At 44.7% G+C, this 21,432-nt stretch overlaps 1 protein-coding gene across 3 annotated transcripts in view; it reads right to left on the reverse strand.

Annotated features, from left to right (window-relative positions):
* Window positions 1-4,942: 4,942 nt before the first annotated feature.
* Window positions 4,943-21,432, reverse strand: part of RPS6KA1 (ribosomal protein S6 kinase A1) — a 255,183-nt gene continuing 238,693 nt past the window's right edge. For all 3 annotated transcript variants that reach the window (XM_040338009.1, XM_040338010.1, XM_040338008.1), the window contains 2 exons: window positions 7,045-7,182; window positions 4,943-5,869 (listed from right to left, as the gene is read on the reverse strand). In XM_040338009.1, coding sequence (XP_040193943.1) covers window positions 5,747-5,869; window positions 7,045-7,182 — 261 coding nt within the window. In that variant the 3' untranslated portion in view covers window positions 4,943-5,746. The remainder of the gene's footprint in view (window positions 5,870-7,044; window positions 7,183-21,432) is intronic.

A 21,432-nucleotide genomic window follows, 5' to 3' on the forward strand; every position in this document is an offset into this window, starting at 1 on the left:
TCCTATCATCTCCCTCTATCCTAATTTCTTGTCCCCCCCATCTCTCTCTAGCGGTCTTTCGCTCCCTTTTTATTTTTTCCTCCCCTTCCATGTATTCTCTATTTTTATTCCTTCTCTTACTCCTTAGTGGGGGGATGGGATGAGTGGATTAGGTGCTCTTGATCAAGGCCATCTGCCAATCTGAGAACTGTAGTGGGGACTTTTAAAGTCAACTATAATCACAGGCAGTGTTACTTTGTCTCCGGCTTCACAGTGTCTCCGACTTTGTGGTGTCTTGTAGCAGTGACACCTATGCTGAAATCAGGACATAGTGTCTCCTCCAGACCCTCCCACGTCAAATTCCTCACCTGTCGGCTGACCTCTAGTCTCTGCCCCCCCAGCCATGCTGTGAACTGAATTGGCAGCTGCCAAGAGAATGTGTGGGCGGCCGCAGGCTCCAGGGAAAGCCCTGCTGGGCAACAGCAAAAAGGCAGGAAGAGCGGTGTGGGCTTCAAGAACAGCCAATAATTCGGTGACCCCTGGCAAATCATCATTCGACCCCCAGGTTGCGAACCACTGATCTAGTCTCTTCCATCACTACAAGTTTCCCATGTGGGCGATAAGGCAAGTATACCCCAAAGGTATATGCAAAAACCCAGCAGTAGACTGTCCTGTAACAAATCCTTGTGGTGAAAGGGCAAGAGGAAGCACCGTTATAGTTTATAAGGGCTGACGGTGAAAGTGGCGTTAAAATATGTGACCAGTGGTGTGTTGTTGACACCAGGTCATCCACCTGAAACTGAGCTCTGAGTGTTGGATTTTAGCACCAAGTTTGAAAAGTTTACACTGTGAAGTGAATACATTCCAAAAACATAGCCCTGTTTTACACAGTAATGGTCAGATACAGGGTGAACCTATCTTACCTGTTCATAACACTGGACTGTAAATACAGCCAAAGCTTGTGATGAACCATAGTCCTGGACCTGTATAGCACCCTGTAACGAACACGTGTTGTGCTAAAGTGAGAGCCCCATAAGTGATCCAGTGCTGAAGAAACATTATAGGTTGTCCCCACAGTATGTCCGAGTACAGCTGCCAATGTTTTACTGATCCAGATTAACTACTGCTGCATAGGTATTAGAAGACAGCAAGGGTTAATTGAAGAATAGAAAAATAATAAAAAGTAGTGTAGGTAGTTTCTCCAGGAAGAAGAGGTCCATCACCTACAGACATTAGCAAAAAAAAAACAACAAAAAAAACTGAGGACTCATGAAGCCCCACCAGGGTTATAAGAGAGACATCCCAGGGAGAAGCGTCTTCAAAGGCTTACTAGTGACCAATCACCTAACGTTACAAGCCTATAACCCATGGTGTATGAATACGTTAATTGTGTCTGGTACACACAATTAAGCCAAGTATTTGCTGAATATGTTCCGTTAACAAGATTGCACCTCACTTCCTACCCTGATGACAATCTCCCCAGTGGGGTTCTGGAAAGCAGTAAAAACACAATAGGGTTCTTACCCTTTTAAACTCCATCCAAAACAAAAAATAAAAAAATTTTGGATGGCAATGCACTTTATGCAACAGTAGTGCTATAGCCCTCTGTAGCATGACTATACTGTAGCTTTTAGTAAAAAGGCATAACAGATCAGGCTTTATTTCCATGCCTCAAAATTACAGGAAAACTTATTACATTCCTCTCCACTAGGGATGAGCTTTGAGTTCGAGTGGAACTCATGTTCGACTTGAACATTGCCTGTTCGGCCAACAATTTGGGGTGTTCGCGGCAAATTCGAAAAGCCGCGGAACACCCTGTAAAAGTCTATGGGATAAATCTAAAGTGCTAATTTTAAAGGCAAATATGCAAGTTATTGTTATAAAAAGTGTTTGGAGATCCGGGTCCTGCCCCAGGGGACATGTATTAATGCAAAAAAAGTTTTAAAAATGGCAATTTTTTCGGGAGCAGTGATTTTAATAATGCTTAAAGTAAAACAATAAAAAAGTGAAAAATATTCCTTTAAATTTCGGACCTGGGGGGGGGGGGGGGGGTGTGTGTGTGTATAGTATGCCTGTAAAGTAGCGCATGTTTCCCGTGCTTAGAACTGTCCCTGCACAAAGTGTCATTTCTGATAGAAAAGTTTGTTAAAAGGGTCTTCCAGATTCCGATAATCCCCTCGCCCCCACAACCATCGGGCAAGGGTTGTGGGGGATGAGGCCTTTGTCCCCATTAACATGGGGACATGGTGCTTTGAGGGGTCACAGACCCCAAAAGCATCCTCCCAATGTTGAGGGCATGTGGCCTGGTAGGTTACGTGCTTGGATAAAGGGTCTGGTGTGGATTTTTGGGGGGGAACTCCACGCCATTTTTTTTAATTTGGGGTGGAGTTCCCCTTAAAATCCATACCAGACCTGAAGGGCCTGGTAATTGAATTTGGGGGGACTCCCAAGCATTTTTTTTTATGAATGCCTTTTCTCTGCATTGCCGAGAGCCGACAATTCATTATAGCCGCGAGTTATTTTAAATAACTTTTTTTTCTTCAGAAATTACACTTTGTGCAGGGACAGTTCTAAGCACGGGAAAAGCGCTACTTCACAGGCATACTATACACTCCCCTAGGTACGAAATTTATATTCACTTTTATTTTTTCACTTTAAGCATTATTAAAAGCACTGCTCCCGAAAAAACTGCAGTTTTTAAAACTTTTTTTGCATTGATACATGTCCCCTGGGGCAGGACCCAGGTCCCAAATCACTTTTTATGACAATAACTTGCATATTAGCCTTTAAAAATTAGCACTTTAGATTTCAAACGTTCGAGTCCCATAGACTTTAACAGAGTTCACACAAACTTTTGTTCTATTCGCAGATTCTGGTGCGAACCGAATGGGGGGGGGGGGGTGTTCGGCTCATCCCCATCACCTCTTAAAAAATGTGTGCCAAAATGTGATAACTTTTTAAAATACAAGTGGCAATAATAAAACAAAAGTTATCACTACACAAAAAGTTAAAAATATTTTATTAAAATTTTTTTTTTTTAGGTCTTAAGTACACATGAGAGTTTTGTGCATGGGTCATTCAACCTTGGCGTCTCGTGGCTCATGTGCTTGAAAAGTTAAGTTTTATTCATAATACAACTTTGACACAGTAAACAAGCAAAACAAAAAGCAGCCACAGCGTGCATCTCTAGGGCAGGACGCTTCGATTTCCAGTGTTACTCTAGACCGGAGATATGCAATTAGCGGACCTCCAGTTGTTGCAGAACTACAATTCCCATGAGGCATAGCAAGACTCTGACAGCCACAAGCATGACACCAGAGTCAGAGGCATGATGGGACTTGTAGTTTTGCAACATCTGGAGGTCCGCTAATTGCATATCCCCGCTCTAGACCAACGTTATGTCCTCCAAATGCACTGATAAGAGATAAAGAAAATCTAGTCATAGACCTCCTTAGGCTGGATTCACACCTATGCATTTTTAGTGCTTTTTGCATATTTGCACTACTGTACATTTTACATGGTTTCCTATGGAACACGTTCTGTAGTGCAAATCTGCAAAAAGCACTAAATGCATAGGTGTGAATCCAGCCTTACAGCTAAAATTAAAGCCGATGCCCAGGTTTATTTTCACTTTCTCATATCCGGAACAAAATAGCATCATGCAAAGCAGGCTTCATGAGAGCTCCCATGGGAGGAAACTTCCTCTTGGGGGCACTAACCAGAGAGATGGAGCCAAGAGCACCATCAAGGGACCCAAGAGGAGGTGGTTCAGGGGCCATTCTGTGCAATTCTATTGCATAGAGCAGGGACGTATAAACGTGTTTGTTGTTTAAAAAAACACTTTACACAAACCCCAGCATATCAAGGATAAACTTCTGGACTTCAAACTTAACTGCTCATGATCTGCAGGATTGTTTGGACAAGTTTATCTTCCAAATATTTTTTTGATTTAGAGGCAACACATTTAAAGACAACATTGTAATACTGGCTTTAGATTTTACCAGTTGAAAGGTTTATTAGAAAACAGAAATGGCAACAAAGAATATGCACAAATACACCAGTAGAGTTTTTTTTTTTTTTTACTAGAACGCATCCCATCATGAAAAGGTGGAAGATGATTACTGTAAGGTTTTTAGAAGACCAGAAACTAAAATTTTACAAATGCCATCTTCTTTATCTGTTAACACTCTACAGTTTCCATAACAGAATTTGTACATACATTCTTTGGCCAATAGGCCTTCGATCTTCAGAAATATTGGGAATACCTATCCTGCATTGCAAACAGTGGTTCTCAGATCAGCAGTTTTAGTGACCTGAAGCACTGAGTTTTACAGGGGTGGGGTGTACCTTTCACTATATGAGGTAAACATGAAAGTTACATTCGGTTGGCATTTTCTACCAGCACCCAAAGATATCTGCACAGGATATCTTTGTATAAGCATTCCCCAAATTCTTAAAAAAAAAAAGCTTTAATTTAATTTGTGCGACACAGGATCAGAGTAAAGTATGACTACTTCTTCAGACAACTAAGTTCCACCACATTGTGGATTACCAAGTCAATCCTTTCCTATGTAAACAGGCTAAAATTGTCTGCATTATAAAAGATTTTGAGAGCACACATTTTAAAGAGTCTATATAGGATTCAAAATCAATATTGCAAATGTTGCATGTTTAAAAACAAAAAACCAAGGGAGTAAAATAGCCCAAACTACCACTATCTGTCAAAATGCACACACACAATGGCAAGTGTTATACTTCACTTTTTTTTTGAAAGATATGTCTTCATTTATTTGTGATTTGTTTCTCCATTTATAGGGATGGCACAGAGCTTTATGAAATCCGCCCTAAAATGCATTTATCGCATAAGGAAAAGACATTCAAATCTGTTAAAACTACAAATGCTTATAAATTGTCAACTGTATGTTAGTTCCACCAACAAGATGCAAGGACATGAGCTGGTTATATAATCAGCAAACAGTACGTATGTTTCATCAGCAAAAGGGTCTTAACACAGTGAATCTCCAGTGTTAAAATTGTTGCTGGTAGTTTATATTATGGTTTGAGATTTCTTTACCTGAAAGAACATTTTTCTTTGTATTCCAGCTTTTTTTTATTTTGATTTTTTTAGATTAAAAGATCAGTATTTTTAATCTCAAGGTCTATTTCACATATTCTTTGTGCTTAAATTGTAGCCAAGTGTTGGCTGCCTGCCAAACAGTCCCTTGAATAAAGCAACATGCGGTTGAAGCACAGTGAGCCCTTAGGTGTGTGAATACACCAAGTCTGCATTGTGTGTAAAACACAAATACTACGTATTGGAATGTTTGTGTGATTGCTTTGCAACAGCACAAAGCAAAAGGCAGAAAAACATATTGAAAACTCAGAACTCCGATATGTCACAGATGAAACAACAGTGTCTCTTTACTGTCACAGACAGCCCTGAGATAGTGCTGCTAGGAGATGAGGGGAGATGTGTAATGATTTATAGAAGCAAGACAACCACCTTAGATAAAATATATCTATACTTTGTTTCAATAATTGTACACTTTTCTTTAGAGCGTTAGCCTCTTGCATTCTCCTGCAACTGTACCAGAAATAATGGCATATCAAACATGCCATGCTGAGTCCACATGGGCAGGAGTAGCACAGTTTTATATGGTCAGGGTAAATATGGTGTTACACAGTTTTTGAAAGCTGGTAGTGGCCAAGAGCCATCATCACAAGTCACCACGAACAGGAGAACGATTGTGGCAAAAGGAACACCCTGCTAGAGAGTGGTGGATGGAAGTTTCTTGACACGTCGCTGTGCGAGGATGGAGGATTTGATTGGTTGCAGCTGTGGAGTTGGCTTTGAGCTGTTTAAGGCAGAGTATGTGGCAACCATAGCTCCCTGCAATGTAAAACCATATACAGTTATTAAAAAACAGTGAGAAACATCACAGAAATGAGACAACAGTAAGTAAAATGGATCAGAAATACTACAAATTATTGATGACACTTCAGTCAAATTTATATGAAAAAAAACAGGACGTCCGTCAGTAATTATGCTTAGCGCACACATACTATTAACAAGGAACAACTTTACAATTAAAATAATAAAATTAGGATATGATTCACTTTAAAACGTCACTTTATTTTTATAGTTCTGGAAGAGTTAAAAGGATAAGTTCACTTAAAGAAAATAATCGAATTTTTTTTGCAGGTAAAAAAAAAAAAAGTGTATTTACAATTTTTTTCGTAGGAGCCTGGAAAGCATTGCATCCATGCTCAGCAGATCGTGGGTGCCACACAGGGATCCTACAGACTGTTCGTGTAATCTGTCTGCCCGTACCTCCTATGGGCAGGCAGTTTCACACTGAAAAAATCTATGAACTACAAAAGTGCTCAACAACACCTTGAACGTTCATTGAGAACTACAACGAACACGTTTTTATCATGTTACGAAAGGTGAACTTATCCTTTAAATTTTTTTTTGTTTTAGGTTTGCAGTGCCCCACTGGGGAGATTTTCTCTTTCGCATACTGTTCCACAGAAAACACAGGACATGACAGGAAATCCTCTTACTGCAACAAATATGCCTATTGAAAGGATTTCCCAAGATTTTTTTAGTTTTGGTGTCAATGGTGGTCTGGACAAATACAGGGGTGAATCTACCCAGTGGTGACCCAGGCTGCAATATAAAAACTTGACAGGGATGTTAAACCCTTACTGCTGTGTAAAACTAAAGGTTTTGGCATTAGATACACTTTAATGGGGTTGTAAACCTCAGACATGAAATATTAACAAAGCATATCTGACCATATTATGTACTTGTCTCAATCCAGAGAACTATGTGTCATTTCTGTCTGTTGCCTCATTCCTCTGCTGTCAACACTATTGACTTTTTTTTTTTTAACTGACATCAAGAGGTAAATGGGTGGCAGGGGAGGAAGCTCCAGCACACAGACTGATTGACACCCTCTGCTTTGTTCCTGTGTGCTGCACCTTACACCCTGTTGTCGTCATGTTATAAAGCTTACTTTTATTTATTAACTGGGCATGGAATTGTGAAATGACGATACTCACCTTTACCAACTGTGCATCTTGCCGGTTAAGATGGCTCTGAGGTAGCAAGTCTCGTTTTGTGATCCATTCATGGTGCATAACTTGACGGGCAGTGAGCCGGCGGTGGGGATCCACATGCAGCATGCGTGAAACCAAGTCCTGTAGGAGGACCCATGCATTGTTATAATATACAATCTTATACAATGTTTACTAATATGTGCAAAATCTAATATACATGTAGCACATTTGCAAAGAAAGGAGCATTTTAGACCAGTCAATCTCAACGTTTTATTGTCTGGCACAGCCTGGCAGTTTTATATGTGCATATGTTTACTGATTAAAGTAAATGCAAAAATCATAAAGGACAACTTGTTGAAGGACAGGTTTGCATTGCTAGCCTTAACGCTAGCATTATAGATCCATGGATACCACTATTACGCTGCTTGGAGACTCCCTACTTATACCTTAAAACTCCAGGGAATTTAAAGTGGACCTGGCAGGAAACCGGCCCGGTGTGGGTCTCAGGTGGGCAGTTCAGGACGGCTCTGGAAGAAGTACTGGGACTAGGTTTAGAAGAGTTTTTGGGAAGACGTTGGGCTTACTGGGGTATGCCATCCAGTATGGCTGTATAGCACACTGTACATTTGAGTACATTGGAGAAGTAGTCAAAGATTTGTGATTTCCCCACTGGCTGCCTGGAGTGATCTCCCCCATCTTCCGTATGCTGAATATCAAAGGTGATAGAGCATCAGAGATACAAGAGCCTTCTTTGACCCCCCCTATAATAGGTGGTCAATGCTGAGGATTTGTGATTTCTCCACTGGCTGTCTGGAGTATTCTCCCCCATCTACCATATGTTAATTACCAAATTGTGATGGAGCATCTGATATACAAGAGCCTTCTTTGACCCCCGTAACAGGTGGTGAAAGTTCTTTGGTAACAGCACATCCTTACACTGGTGGTGGTTTAATCACAAGATGGAGGATTCTGTTGGCGATTTAATGGTCAGGATACCCGTCCACTCATTTCAGGTTGGTGACTCTTGGACTCGCTGTTTTTTTGTTTAATACATCAATTCGTTTTTTTTTTTAGCTCAACACTATTTCTATATATACTTGTTTGTGACCATATCTTACTAGAGTGGAGTAGCTGTTAATTTGGTTATTTGATATCACAAGCGCAGTTTATTTTTGTTTTCTATTTTTATGCGTTTCCTAACCAATGTCAAACAAAACATCTTATATACACCAATGCATTCTATTAAACAAGCTATTAAAAGCAATTCTTTAAAGCATAATGTGGTATTTTCATGATCGTGTGTTATTTGCACACAATTAACCTATCAAATAGATCCATTGAACATGCTGCATGCACATAATACTGCTGAGTTTTTGAGGTTATTTTATAATTAAAAGTCAATACATAAAATGGTATTGAATGGGCTTTTGCTCCTTAAAATAACTAGCTCATGCTATGAGGTGGTATTGATGAGATGAGAAATTGAGCTATATGGGGAAAAGGCTAAAGAAATATCAATTCATAAGAAAAAAGATCTGCAATAGGCATCTGTATCTAAAGCCAAACCTCAGAATTTTTGTTTTAGATAGGAGTAGTGAAGGATTAGGACAGGGGTTCTCAAACAATGAGTGTCACTGGCGAAACATAGTACTTACAATATAATTGGTGTTCAATAGACAGGGAGAAGAATACAGTCAGTGCCCATCATTGATGTTCAGCAGTGTAAATATAATGCCCATCACTAGTATCAGTGTAAGGAATAGAGTGCTCATCATTGGTGTTCAGCGACACTTACCTTGTAGGTTACACAACGTGCATTGCTCCTCCTAGTGATGTCATGGACATTACTGGAACTGGAATGTGCAGCATTTCAGTAACCAGCACCTTACATACAAGGCCTTTTCAACCACTTTAATGTGACCAGTGGGCCTTAACAAGCATGTGGCTGTAGTTTGGGTGCCCCTGGGGGTTATAACCAGTCAGGTTTTTATTGCCATTTGTGTCCCTGCTGGGGAGATTCAAGCTGTCCATTTGTCCTGGTGACCAGTGTTACTGGAAACCAAGACCACTTTCACACTGGGGTGCTTTTCAGGCGGTCTAGCGCTGAAAATAGTGCCTGTAAAGCACAGCTCAAGCCACCCCAGTGTAAAAGTCTGAGTGCTTTTACACTGGGGCGGTGCGCTTGCAGGACGGGAAAAAAAAAGCCCTGCATACAGCATCTGTGGGGCGGTGGGGGAGTAGTGTATACACTGCTCCTGCCCATTAAAATAAATGGGCAGCGCTGGCGAAGCCCCTGCTTTTAACCCTTTCCTCAGCCGCTAGCGTGAGTGAAAAGCGCCCCGCTAGTTCCGCTTTAACCGCGGTAAAGTGGCACTAAATCTAGCGGCCCCAGTGTGAAAGGGAGGGAAAAATCAACAAGTTTTTACCTAAACAGACAGGATGCAATGGTAAAGCTCCCCAATGGGACACAGATTACAAAAAATCCTGACAGACTAACCATTCCCTACTCTATTCAAATCGAAAAAATAAATCATTTTGTAAAATAGCAAGCCTGGGTAAACCTTAACTGCAGCCATTTTTTTTTATTCTATAGCAGGGGTCTCCAAACTTTCTAAACAAAGGGCCAGTTTACTGTCCTTCGAGGTTTAGAAAAGGCCAAACTGCAACCATTGAAAGTATAAAAGGTCCCGACATCTGTGGGAAAAATGCCCCATCTTTGGTTGTTAGTGAGAAGAATTGCACCCCTTCGTTGGTGTCATTGTGAGAAATATGCCTCATCATTGGGAGAAACTGTGCCCCATCATTGGAAGGAATTGTGTCCCATCATTGGTATCACTGGGAGAAATTGTGCCCCATCATTGGTGTTGTAGCGCCTGTGTACTTTATGGTACCGGAGCTAGTTAAATTTAAGGGTAGATTAGAGTGTAGTTAAACTCTGATCCAGATTGTTAGGTGCAAAACAGGGTCTCTGTCTCAGCTGGGCTGTGCTGTGGGCTATTCTGTTGCGCTGGGGTGTTCTTCCAACCCCGGTGCTGCAGGTGGCAGCAGGGGAGTCAAGGTTTGGTTGCTCATTCCCAGCAGCCAATTAGGAGGGTTTGACCTTGCTGTGCATGCTGGAGAGGGGTATTTATGAGGCAGATGCCATTGGTTCCGGGTCGTCTTCTTTGAGTGTGGCACCCACCTTTAGGGTGACCACATCACAGCGCCCCGGCATTATGGTCTACCTGGCCCGGGCGTGCATGCCACGCGGTGTTCCTGGACCATGTTGGCCCAGAGCATCTGAACAGCGACGGGCACCCAGTGAGTGACTGGGTTCCCACCTTTGAAGATCCCAAGCTGTACTGCTGTTCGGTGGGGAGTCCGTCTGAGGCGCGCAATTGAGAGGCTGGCGATCCAAAAGGGCCTTGACAAACCACCGGAGATCAAGATAGCCAGACACTGAGCAATTGATCACCTGTCAGTCAGTACCTGGGCAACAAGTTGAAGGAGATCCAGGCGCAATTCATCTAAAGAGGATTATCTCCGTTATTACAACCCAGAGAGGGCCTGTGGCAGAGGTGTCTTTCTGAGGCTCAGTGGCAGAGACTTTTCCTCAAGTTCACCAAGGAGGGTCTGTGGCAGGGACTTTATCCTACAAATGTTCGAGTGATACTCTGGCTGCCAGGTCAGTGAGAGAGGCCTGTCCGGGTACACTAAACCCACTCAGGCAGGAGTGGCGCAGAGGGGAGCAGGACTGTTTCCCTATCATCACGCCTGAATCTGCTATTCTCCTTTCTTCAAACTTACTTTCCTCACCACAAGTTTACTGTTTTTACCCGGCTGGGTAAGAGCACAGCAAGGAACACCTGTTGCGGACATTCCTTTACTTCTACCAAATGCAATACGCATCATTCACCCCTAGAAATTCGGGGGAGCCATGGAGGTAAATGTGCCACCCAAAACCACCAGCAGCTCCTCCGGGGGTAATGCTACAGTAGAGAAATTGTACCCCGGGGCGTGGCCAAGACCGGCATGTGAGAAGACGTGTGTCTCACAGCTCCTCCGCAATACCTGCTATTGATCCTCTCCCAGCAGCGATCCGATGGTTCTGACCGGCTATTCCGCTGGCTACTCACCCGGACATCCTCCCGGTCCATCCGCCGGCTCACTGCACCCGTGGTATGGCTAAAAAACTGGACGACTGGCCCCCGCTCGAGATCCAAGATGGCGCCGCCGCGGCCCGGACCCTCCGCACACCACGAGGCGCCGACAAGCTCAAAGGGGAAACCAGCAAAAAAGCTGCAAAGACACAGGGTAAGGAATACCCTAGGGATATGACTTTTTTCACCCAGAAGCTTGGGGGCCCCCAGGAACAAGACACAGGGGGGGGAGCAGATCGGGCCATGGACTCGGGGCAGGCCTCGCAGGGACAGGCGGATGGCGGGGCATGGAGATGTGTGGAACGAGTGGATGGGGTGGAACAATCCCCCTCCATGCCTACAGACCCGGAGACAGGGGCTGGGGAAGCAGAGCAACCGACGCTGGCTGAAATACTTAGAGCGGTCCATGTATGCACGGCGTCAGTGAACACATTGAAAGAACAGTTTGGGGGCCTCAGAGAGGAGGTATCCCTGCTAAGGCAAGACATGCAAAAAATGAGGGAGCGTACTACAGCTGTAGAGAGCAGGGTGAGTGAAGTGGAAGACAGGCTGCCCCCAGTTGCCCGCGAGGCTCATGCGGCCATTCAACTGGCTAGAGACACTAACAACAGGGCGGATGACATCGAGAACCGTTTACGCCGCAATAATGTGCGCATAGTGGGGTTGCCGGAGGAGACGGAGGGCCGGGACCCCACCTCCTTTATTGAAAGCTGGCTAGTGGAAATATTTGGGAAGGAGGCCTTCTCCCCATTCTTTACGGTGGAAAGAGCGCACCGCACACCTGGCCGCCCACCGCAGCCTGGGGCCCCCCCTAGGCCTATCCTGGCTAAATTGCTGCACTATAGAGACAGAGAGGCGGTGTTGAGGCACGCTAGAGAGAAGGCCAATGTCCAGGTTAATGGTGTCCGGGTGTCCTTCTACCCGGACTTTTCTGCTGAGGTGCAGCGTCGCCGGGCGAAATTTTCAGACGTGAAGAGGCGTCTACGCGCACTACAACTACCATACGCTATGCTGTACCCTGCTAAACTGAGAGTCACTGCCAACCGGCAAGCCCAATTCTTTGAATCAGCCCAAGACGCTGCACAGTGGCTCGACCGTAATGAACAGGCCCTGCGTCTCCGTGAGAGAGAAGAGGAAGGTGACTGACCCTACAGGTGACGAAGCAGGTCGTTATGTTTTAAGTTTTGGTTTTGGTGCACTGCCAGCACTTTTACAGTGGGGGGTTTGATTCTGTTCCCCTCTTCCCCTGATTGGGGTGGTGGGTTTGAAGTCCCCACCCGTTGATTTTTGCACGAAAGTCCCCTTTTATTTTTATTTCACCCCTTCATTTATTACCTACTTACATCTTCCTGGATGACTATGTTTTTGTCATGTTCTGCTGGGAGACATTATATCAGGATGTGAACTCTGAGTTGTCTTGTAAAGGTGCAAGAAAAATGCGATTTCTCCACAAAGCAGGTGGAGTAAAAGTGCCTTATTATGGTCCGCTCCATGTTGGAGCCAAGGGGTCGGCCCTGTTGGTGACCTGGACCTTTTCTTCTTTTTTTTTTGTTGAACTACTGTACTGTTTCCGGAATACTGGCCATAAGTATGGGTCTGGCCCGTTGGCAACCCAGGCCTTCTGTTTGCTGAACTTTTACCTACTACATCGAGAACTATGTTTGCTCGCTGCCGCACTGTGGTGTCATGACTGTCCTCTCCTGACCACTCCTGGGCCTCTAGGTACTAGCCTAGGGCCGATGCAGTCACTCCCAATGTCTTTATCCTTTAACTCATGCATTTTACTTCCCAATGGCTGAAATACCTATAGTATCGTGGAATGTGAGGGGCCTCGGCTCTCCACTGAAGCGTATGATGGTATCTACTTGTTTGAAAAAATATCACCCTATGATTTTATGCATGCAGGAAACGCATTTAACCGCAGAATCGCAATGCTGTCTTAAATATGCCTGGGTGGGTAAGGCCTACCATTCTACTCACACCTCGTATTCCAGGGGTGTGAGTGTAATGATACACGCCGCTGTTGAATTTCAGGAATTGGATGTCTGTATTGATGCGGAGGGGCGGTTCATTTTTTTGCATTGCCGGGTGGGTAAGCTGGTCTGTATATTAGCATGTATTTACATACCCCCGCCGTTCACAGTGGCGGTGCTCCGATTGCTGTTGACCTATTTGGAGGGCAGGCCGGACCTTCCGCTGTTAATTGTGGGAGACTTTAATTGCTGGCTGAGTCCCTCGCTGGACCGACACCCCATTTCTGGGGTTTCGTCCACTCCGAGGGACTCTCCATTGCTGAGATTGCTCACCGAGGTAGGATGGATAGATGTGTGGAGGACAAGGAATCCATTGGAGAGGCAGTTTTCCTGCTTTTCCAAGACTCACGGGACATTGTCTAGGATAGATCTGGTAGTGGGCAACCCCGCAGTGCTCCCATCCATCTCGGAGGTGACGTATAGGCCCCGCAGTGTCTCTGACCACTCACATGTGGTGACCAACTTGATTATCTCCCCACCCTCTACACTTCCAAGGTCCCCATGGAAATTTAACGCCTTTTGGCTGGAACTTTTTCTGTCACACGAGGAGGTGGAGCGGAGCATGCGGGAGTTTTTGGATAGAGAGAGCTTTGTTGAATCACCATCCGAGCAATGGGACGCATTTAAAGCATATGTGAGGGGACTTCTTATTCGGGAAATTACCAGGGTGAAGAAGGATTCTTCAGGGCTCAAAGAGGACCTTGAAAAACAGGTAGCGGCCCTGGAGGAAGCTTTCGTACAAACCCCCACTGAGACTGCGAGAGAGGTGTGGCAGTCAGCTCAATCAGCTTATGAGCGGCTGCTGGCCTCCAAGGCTGAAAAGAAGCTATTCTTCTCTAGACTGGCTTTTTTTGAGGAGGGTGAAAGTACAGGGCGTATGCTCGCTAGAATAGCTAACTCCCAGCAGAGGGCTCCCAGTATTGGTGCAATTAAAAACAGGGAGGGCAAGATAGTGAATTCCCCGGACCAGGTCCTGGCAGAACTGGCTAGATTCTATGAGACTTTGTACCTCCCGACGGAGCTATTCACTCGGACAGAACTACTGACTTACTTACAAGACATTGACTTCCCCCGACTGGGTAATGCGCAAAGGAAGGCCTTGGATGCCCCTTTCACTCTAGAAGAGCTGCAGATAGCGCTGGCTGCATTCCCTAACTGTAAGGCTCCGGGGGCAGACGGATTGCCCATTGAAGTGTACAAGCACTATGCGGGCATTCTCCTGCCAAGGCTGCTGGCGGTATTTAATTCGGCCAGGGAACGACAGTCTTTACCTCCCTCCATGACCACTGCCAATATTGTATTGATACTCAAGCCTGGCAAGGATCCGCTGGATCCAGGCTCCTATAGGCCGATATCGCTGCTCCAGAGCGACATTAAGCTGTTGGCCAAAATGTTAGCGATCAGGTTGAACGGGGTCATTACAAGCTTGGTTCATCCTGACCAAGCAGGATTTATGATTGACAAGTCGACGGCTGTCAACTTGCGTAGGTTGTACCTTAATATACAATCCCCGGCAGATAATGTAGGACAGAGGGCCTTGCTCTCACTGGACGCTATGAAGGCCTTCGATAGCGTGGAGTGGGAGTACCTATGGGAGGTCCTGGAGAGGTTCGGTTTTGGGGAATCCTTCGTTTCTTGGGTCCGTTTGCTATACTTTAACCCGAAGGCGGCCATTCGGTCGGCGGGGGCGGTCTCGCACACTTTCTCCTTGGGAAGGGGCACGCGACAGGGGTGCCCGTTGTCACCCCTGCTGTTCGCCTTGGCGATAGAACCCCTTGCAATTAAAATCAGAGCCAGCCCGGAGATAGTGGGGTTCAGGTACGGGGATAGACAAGAAAAAATAATGCTGTATGCTGACGATACCATGATTTTGTTAGGAGATGTAGAGGGCTCACTGACGGGGGCTATGACTGTGATACGGGAGTTTGGTACATTCTCAGGGCTACAGATAAATTGGACCAAGTCCTCACTGATGCTTATTGATGAAGGGGGGGCTCCCCCGACCTCTTCCACGGTACCCCTGACTGCCTCATTAAAATATCTGGGTATCCAGGTGACGCCCAAGATATGCGAGTATGGAAGACTAAATGTGTCCCCGTTGCTCCAAAAATTTCGTGACCGTATTAAAACGTGGAATTCTCTCTGCCTGTCTGTTGCAGGCAGGGTAAACCTGATCAAAATGATCCTTATGCCCCAGCTGCTTTATGTACTGCATAATGCCCCCACGGTGGTGACCCTGAAGATATTTAGAATTGTCAACTCCTTGTTTCGCTCACTCATCTGGAAGAACCGCACCCCTAGGATTAAGCTAGAACATCTCCAGTGCCCGAAGGATCAGGGGGGGCTTGCCCTACCTAATCCCTGGTTATACTACATAGCTGCCCAGCTACAACAGCTGGTTGGCGTGGTTCGCACTGGGGAGAGGGGGAGGGGGAGGGAGGAGGCTCCTCTGAAATGGTGATGCTCCACACAGTTGGGAGGGAATCGGTGGCGCCTGCCCTGGAAGCACTGGCCTTCGGAAAACCAAACAAGCAATACCCCACTTATAACCTCATGCAAAAAGTATGGAACAAAGTTAGGTATCTACAGGGAGTGACGGGGTACACGGAATACAGCCCTATTTGGTCAAATGACTCGTATCCCGAATTAGCCAAGCTACAGCATGGGGCGCTCTGGAGGAGGTATGGGATAGTCAAACTGGGACAGATATTTTGTAACGGGCAACTCCTTCCGTTTGAGGCTTTGCGGGATCTTTTTAAGCTACCACAGTCGATGCTGTTTTATTATATGCAACTTGGCCATGCAGTGAAAGCCCAGGGGGACGCTTCGGAATGGTCCCCCTCCCCTACCCCTCTGTTTAATTTGATCGCGAGAGCAACCACTACTAAGGGATTCATATCGCAATGCTATAGTATGTTGCTACAGGGCTTCATGACTAAGCACCCGCTGAAAGTGAGGGCCAAGTGGGAGAGAGATGTGGGCCCGATGGACAGTGAACAGTGGGATGAGGTTCTGCAGGCTGTACCAGTTTGTTCCCTAAATGTGTCCCATAAAGTATCACAACTATACCTGTTATTGAGGGTGTATTACACCCCTCACAGACTGTTTGCTATGGGGCTACGGCCCAATCCGATATGCACCAGGTGTAAGAGGGATCATGGTGATCTGATCCACCTACTGTGGAGATGTCCGAAGCTTCACCCCTATTGGGTGGGGGTAGTGGACACTATTAATAGGGTGTTCAAGATATCAATGCCTGTTGACCCAAAACGGTGCCTGCTTCTTATTTTGGAAGACCTGGAATGGGAGGAGGGTACTAGAGTGGCGGTCATTAGATCTTTATTCCTAGCTCGGAAACTTATAATGTCTCATTGGATAGCGGAGGAACCTCCCAGTATGAAGGAGTGGATCAATGTGATGGGGGAAATGCTCCGAAAGGAGAAGGTGATCTACCAACATAGAGGATGCTCCCAGAAGTTTGAGACGCTGTGGGGCGGGTGGCTAGATGTACCGGGCTTGGCCCCGGTGGACCTGGTCACGGGTAGGATACTCGGTTGAGCAAAGCAACTTGAACCCTGGTCGGTCACGCTGAACGGCCTCTGGATTATGGGTGAAGCTCCTGTGAGATGGGGGAGGCCGGGTGGGGTCGGGAGGGAGTGGAATTAACCGCGCATGTGAGCAGCGAAGTGTTATGGTTTACAGATGCTGAAATTTGTATTGGAATGTAATCTGATGCTTGATGCCTGAAAATTTTCTCGATGTATGTACGTTTTTACCAGTGCTTCAATAAACTTTTCTTTTGGATTAAAAAAAAGAGAAATTGTACCCCATCATTGGGAGATATTTTGCCCCATAGTTGGTGTCATTGGGAGAAATTTTGCCCCATCGTTGGTGTCATTGGGAGGAATTGTGCCCATTCATTGGTATCAGCGGGGTGATTTATGCCCCTTCATTGTTGTCAGTGGGGGAATTATGCCCCATTATTGGTATCAGTGGATGAAATAGAGCCTCAAGGGCCGGATAAAAGCAAGCAAAGGGCCGCAGTTTGGAGACCACTGTTCTATAGGATTGGATAGCTTGAGAAAAACTGTATTAGGTTATTTCTGTCAGTGGCCCCATGGGGAAAAGTTTCCTCCTTTTCCTTTAACTTTGATGTTCATACAAGAAATTGAGAATCCTGTCATCAGTCATTGGTATAGGGAGGCATAGAGGACAAAAGGAATATTGTCAGAAGTTCTAACCCTTCATAGCGCCACTAAAAGTTTTTGCCTTTCCTTAAAGCTGGGCTTTTAATGTCCTAACGTTTTGGGAGCAGGTGGCCTGTTCATTACACCTCCTTGTCCACATTCAGAAGTTTAGTCAGCCAAGAAAATCTGGACTGTGCATGGTTAGAAAAATAGGATGTTTGTACTCACAGTAAAATACTTTTCCAAGTCTATTGACTTTCACCTACAGGAGAAATTAACACTTCACAAACAGAAAACGGAAGACCAGCCTCAAAGTTATAACCCCTTCCGCCTCAAAGGCGCTCAGCTGAAGCAACAGAGAATAACATATGAAGGCAGAGAGCTGCGTACCCCAGAAGACTGTCCAACTCTTCATGACCTCCTGAACCATAGCGAGCCAGGCTTTTGTCCCCCACTACCTCCAGGGGCTTGCTTATATTCATTTTAATTGTTTCAATGATCCTATCCATGCACCTTGTTTTTTGTCGTCCTCTTCTTTTTTCCTTCCATGTTTTCCAGCTATCTTCTATGTTTTTAGGTGGCTAAAGTATATAAATTTAAGCTTCAGGAGCTATCCTTCCAGTGAATATTCTGGGTTAATTTTCCTCAAGATTGACTGGATTGATCTTCTTTCCCTCCAAGGGACTTTCAACAGTCTTCTCCAACACCATAGTTCAAAAGCATAAATTCTTTGGTGTTCAGCCTTCCTCATGGTCCAACTTTCACAGCCATAGGTTACCACTGGGAATACCATAGCTTGGACTATAAGGCACTTTGTTGGCAGGGTGATGTCTATGCTTTTTATAATGTTGTCTAGGTTTGCCATTGCGTTCCTCCCAAGAAGCAAGCGTCTCTTAATTTAATGGCTACAGTCACCATCTGCCGTGATCTTGGAGCCTAGGAAGATAAAAATCAGTAACTGTTTTCATTTCTTCTCAGGAGTGATGGGACCGGTAGCCATGAGCTTAGTTTTCTTAATGTTCAATTTCAGGCCAGCTTTTGCGCTCTCCTATTTCACCTTTATTAAGAGACTCTTTAGTTCTTCACTTTTTGCCATTAGTGTGGTATCGTCTGCATATCTCAGGTTGTTGTTTCTCCCAACGATCTTAACTCCTGCTTGTGATTTGTCGATCCTGGCATTTCGCATGATGTACTCTGCATACAAGTTAAATAAGTAGGGTGACAATATACATCCTTGCCGCACTTCTTTCTCAATTTTGAACCAATCAGTTGTTCCATGTCCTGTTCCAACTGTTGCTTCTTGACTTGCATACAGGTTTTCAGAAGACAGGTGAGGTGGTCTGGTATTCCCATTTCTTTCAGTATTTGCCACATCTTGTTGTAATCCACACAATCAAAAGTCTTTACTGCAGCCAATAAATCAGAAGATGACATTCTTCTGAAACGCCCTTGCTTTCTACATGATCCAGCGAATGTTGGCAATTTGATCTCTAGTTCCTCTGCCTCTTCTAAATCCAGCTTGTACTTGGGGTAGCTCTCGGTTTACATGCTGCTAAAGCCAACCTTGTAGAATGTTCAGAATAACCTTGCTGGTGTGGGAGAGGAGTGTGACCGTACGGTAGTTCGAACATTCTTTGGCGCTGCACTTCTTTGGTATCGGAATGTAAACTGACCTCATCCAGTCTTGTGGCCATTGTTGAGTTTTCCAAGTTTGTTGAAATATTGAGTGCAGCACTTTAACAGCATCATCTTTTAGGATTTTAAATATCTCAACTGGGATACCATCACTTCCACTAGCTTTGTTATTAGCAAAACGTTCCAAGGCCCATTGACTTAACTCTCCAGGATATCGGGTTCAAGGTCAGTGACAATCATCGTGGTTATATGGGACACCAAGATCTTTCTTGTATAGTTCTTCTGTGTATTCTTGCCATCTCTTTATCTCTTCTGCGTCTGTCAGGTCCTTGCCATTTTTGTCTATTATCATGCCCATCTTTGCACAAAACTTTCCCTCTATTTCCCCAATTTTCTTGAAAAGCCCTCTAGTCTTTCCCATTCCGTTTTCCTCCAATTCTTTGCATTGATTGTTTATTCACTTGCCGACCAGCTTACACCAATATACGTCGGCAGAGTGGCACTGCTGCGCAAATGGGTGTACCTGTACATCCCTCTGTAAAAGCAGGAGTGGGCGCACAGACGCCATGGGAGTGTGCCCTCTGAACCCAATGTCCGCCAGCGGCAGTCTGAGGAAAGGCAGAACTGGGAATTGCCTATGTAAACAAGACATTTCCCTGTTCTGCCTAGTGACATGACAGATCTACTGTTCTCGGTGATCGGAAACAGCGATTTCTCAAGTTTCAGTAAGCCCACCCCCCTACAGTTAGAACACACTGAGGTAACAAAGTTAACCCCTTGATCGCCCCCTAGTGTTAACCCCTTCTCTGCAAGTGTAATTTTTACAGTTGTATGCAAAAGTTTAGGAACCCCTGACAATTTCCCTGATTGTCATTTATAAATATTTGGGTGTTTGGATCAGCAATTTCATTTTGATCCATCAAATAACTTAAGGAAATAAGTAATATTTTAGTAGTGAAATGGGGTTTATTGGATTAACAGAAATTGCGCAATATGCATCAAAACTAAATTAGACAGGTGCAAAAATTTGGGCACCCCAACAGAAAAATCACATCAATATTTAGTAGAGCCTCCTTTAGCAGAAATAACAGCCTCTAGACGCTTCCTATAGCCTGTAATGAGCGTCTGGATTCTGGATGAATGTATTTTGGAGCATGGACAGCCCGCTTCAAATCACCCCACAGATGTTCTATGATACTCGGGTCTGGGGACTGGTATGGCCATTCCAGAACATTGTACTTGGTTCTCTGCATAAACACCAGAGTAGATTTTGAGCAGTGTTTTGGGTTGTTGTCTTGTTGAAATATCCAGCCCTGGCGTAACTTCAACTTTGTGACCGATTCCTCAACAGCAGATTGAGTGAAATCCATGCGACCCTCAACTTTAACCAGATTCCCAGTACCGGCACTGGCCACACAGCATGATGGAACCTCCACTAAATTTTACTGTGAGCAGCAAGTGTTTTTCTTGGAATGCTGTGTTATTTTTCCGCCATGCATAACGCCCCTTGTCATGACCAAATAACTCAATCTTTGTTTCATCAGTCCACAGCACCTTATTCCAAAATGAAGCTGGCTTGTCCAAATGTGCGTTTGCATACCGTTTGTGGCATGTGTGCAGAAAAGGCTTCTTTCGCATCACTCTCCCATACAACTTCTCCCTGTGCAAAGTGCGCTGAATTGTTGAAGGATGCACAGTGACACCATCTGCAGCAAGTTGATGTTGTAGGTCTTTGGAGGTGGTCCGTGGGCTGTTTTTGACGGTTCTCACCATCCTTCACCTTTGCCTCTCCAATATTTTATGTGGCCTGCCACTTCTGGGCTTAACAAGAACTGTGCCTCTGGTTTATTTCCTCACTATGTTCCTCACAGTGGACACCGACAGCTTATATGTCTGCAATAACTTTGTAGCCTTCCCCTAAACCATAATGTAGAACAAACTTTGTTTTCAGGTCATTTGAGAGTTGTTTTGAGGCCCCCATGTGTTCTCTTTGACTCTCCTCCGAAGAGTGAACAACTTGTAATTGGCCACCTTAAATACCTTTTCTCACGATTGGATGCACCGGTCTATGAAGTTTAAGGCTTAATGAGCCCACCAAACCAATTGTGCGTTTCAATTAACCAGTGCCAAGTAGTTACAGATATTCAAATCAACAAAATGACAAGTGTGCCCAAATTTATGCACCGGTCTAATTTTGTTTTTGATGCATATTGCGCAATTTCTGTTAATCCAATAAACCTCATTTCACTTCTAAAATATTACTGTGTCTTTCAGTTATTTGATGGATCAAAATGAAATTGCTGATCCAAACACCCAAATATTTATAAAAGTCAATTATTGAAATTGTCAGGGGTTCCTAAACTTTTGCCTACAACTGTACATTCATCACTGCATTTT

The sequence above is a fragment of the Rana temporaria genome, chromosome 2 (assembly GCF_905171775.1).
Source record: "Rana temporaria chromosome 2, aRanTem1.1, whole genome shotgun sequence".
In the NCBI taxonomy this organism is placed as follows: domain Eukaryota; kingdom Metazoa; phylum Chordata; class Amphibia; order Anura; family Ranidae; genus Rana; species Rana temporaria.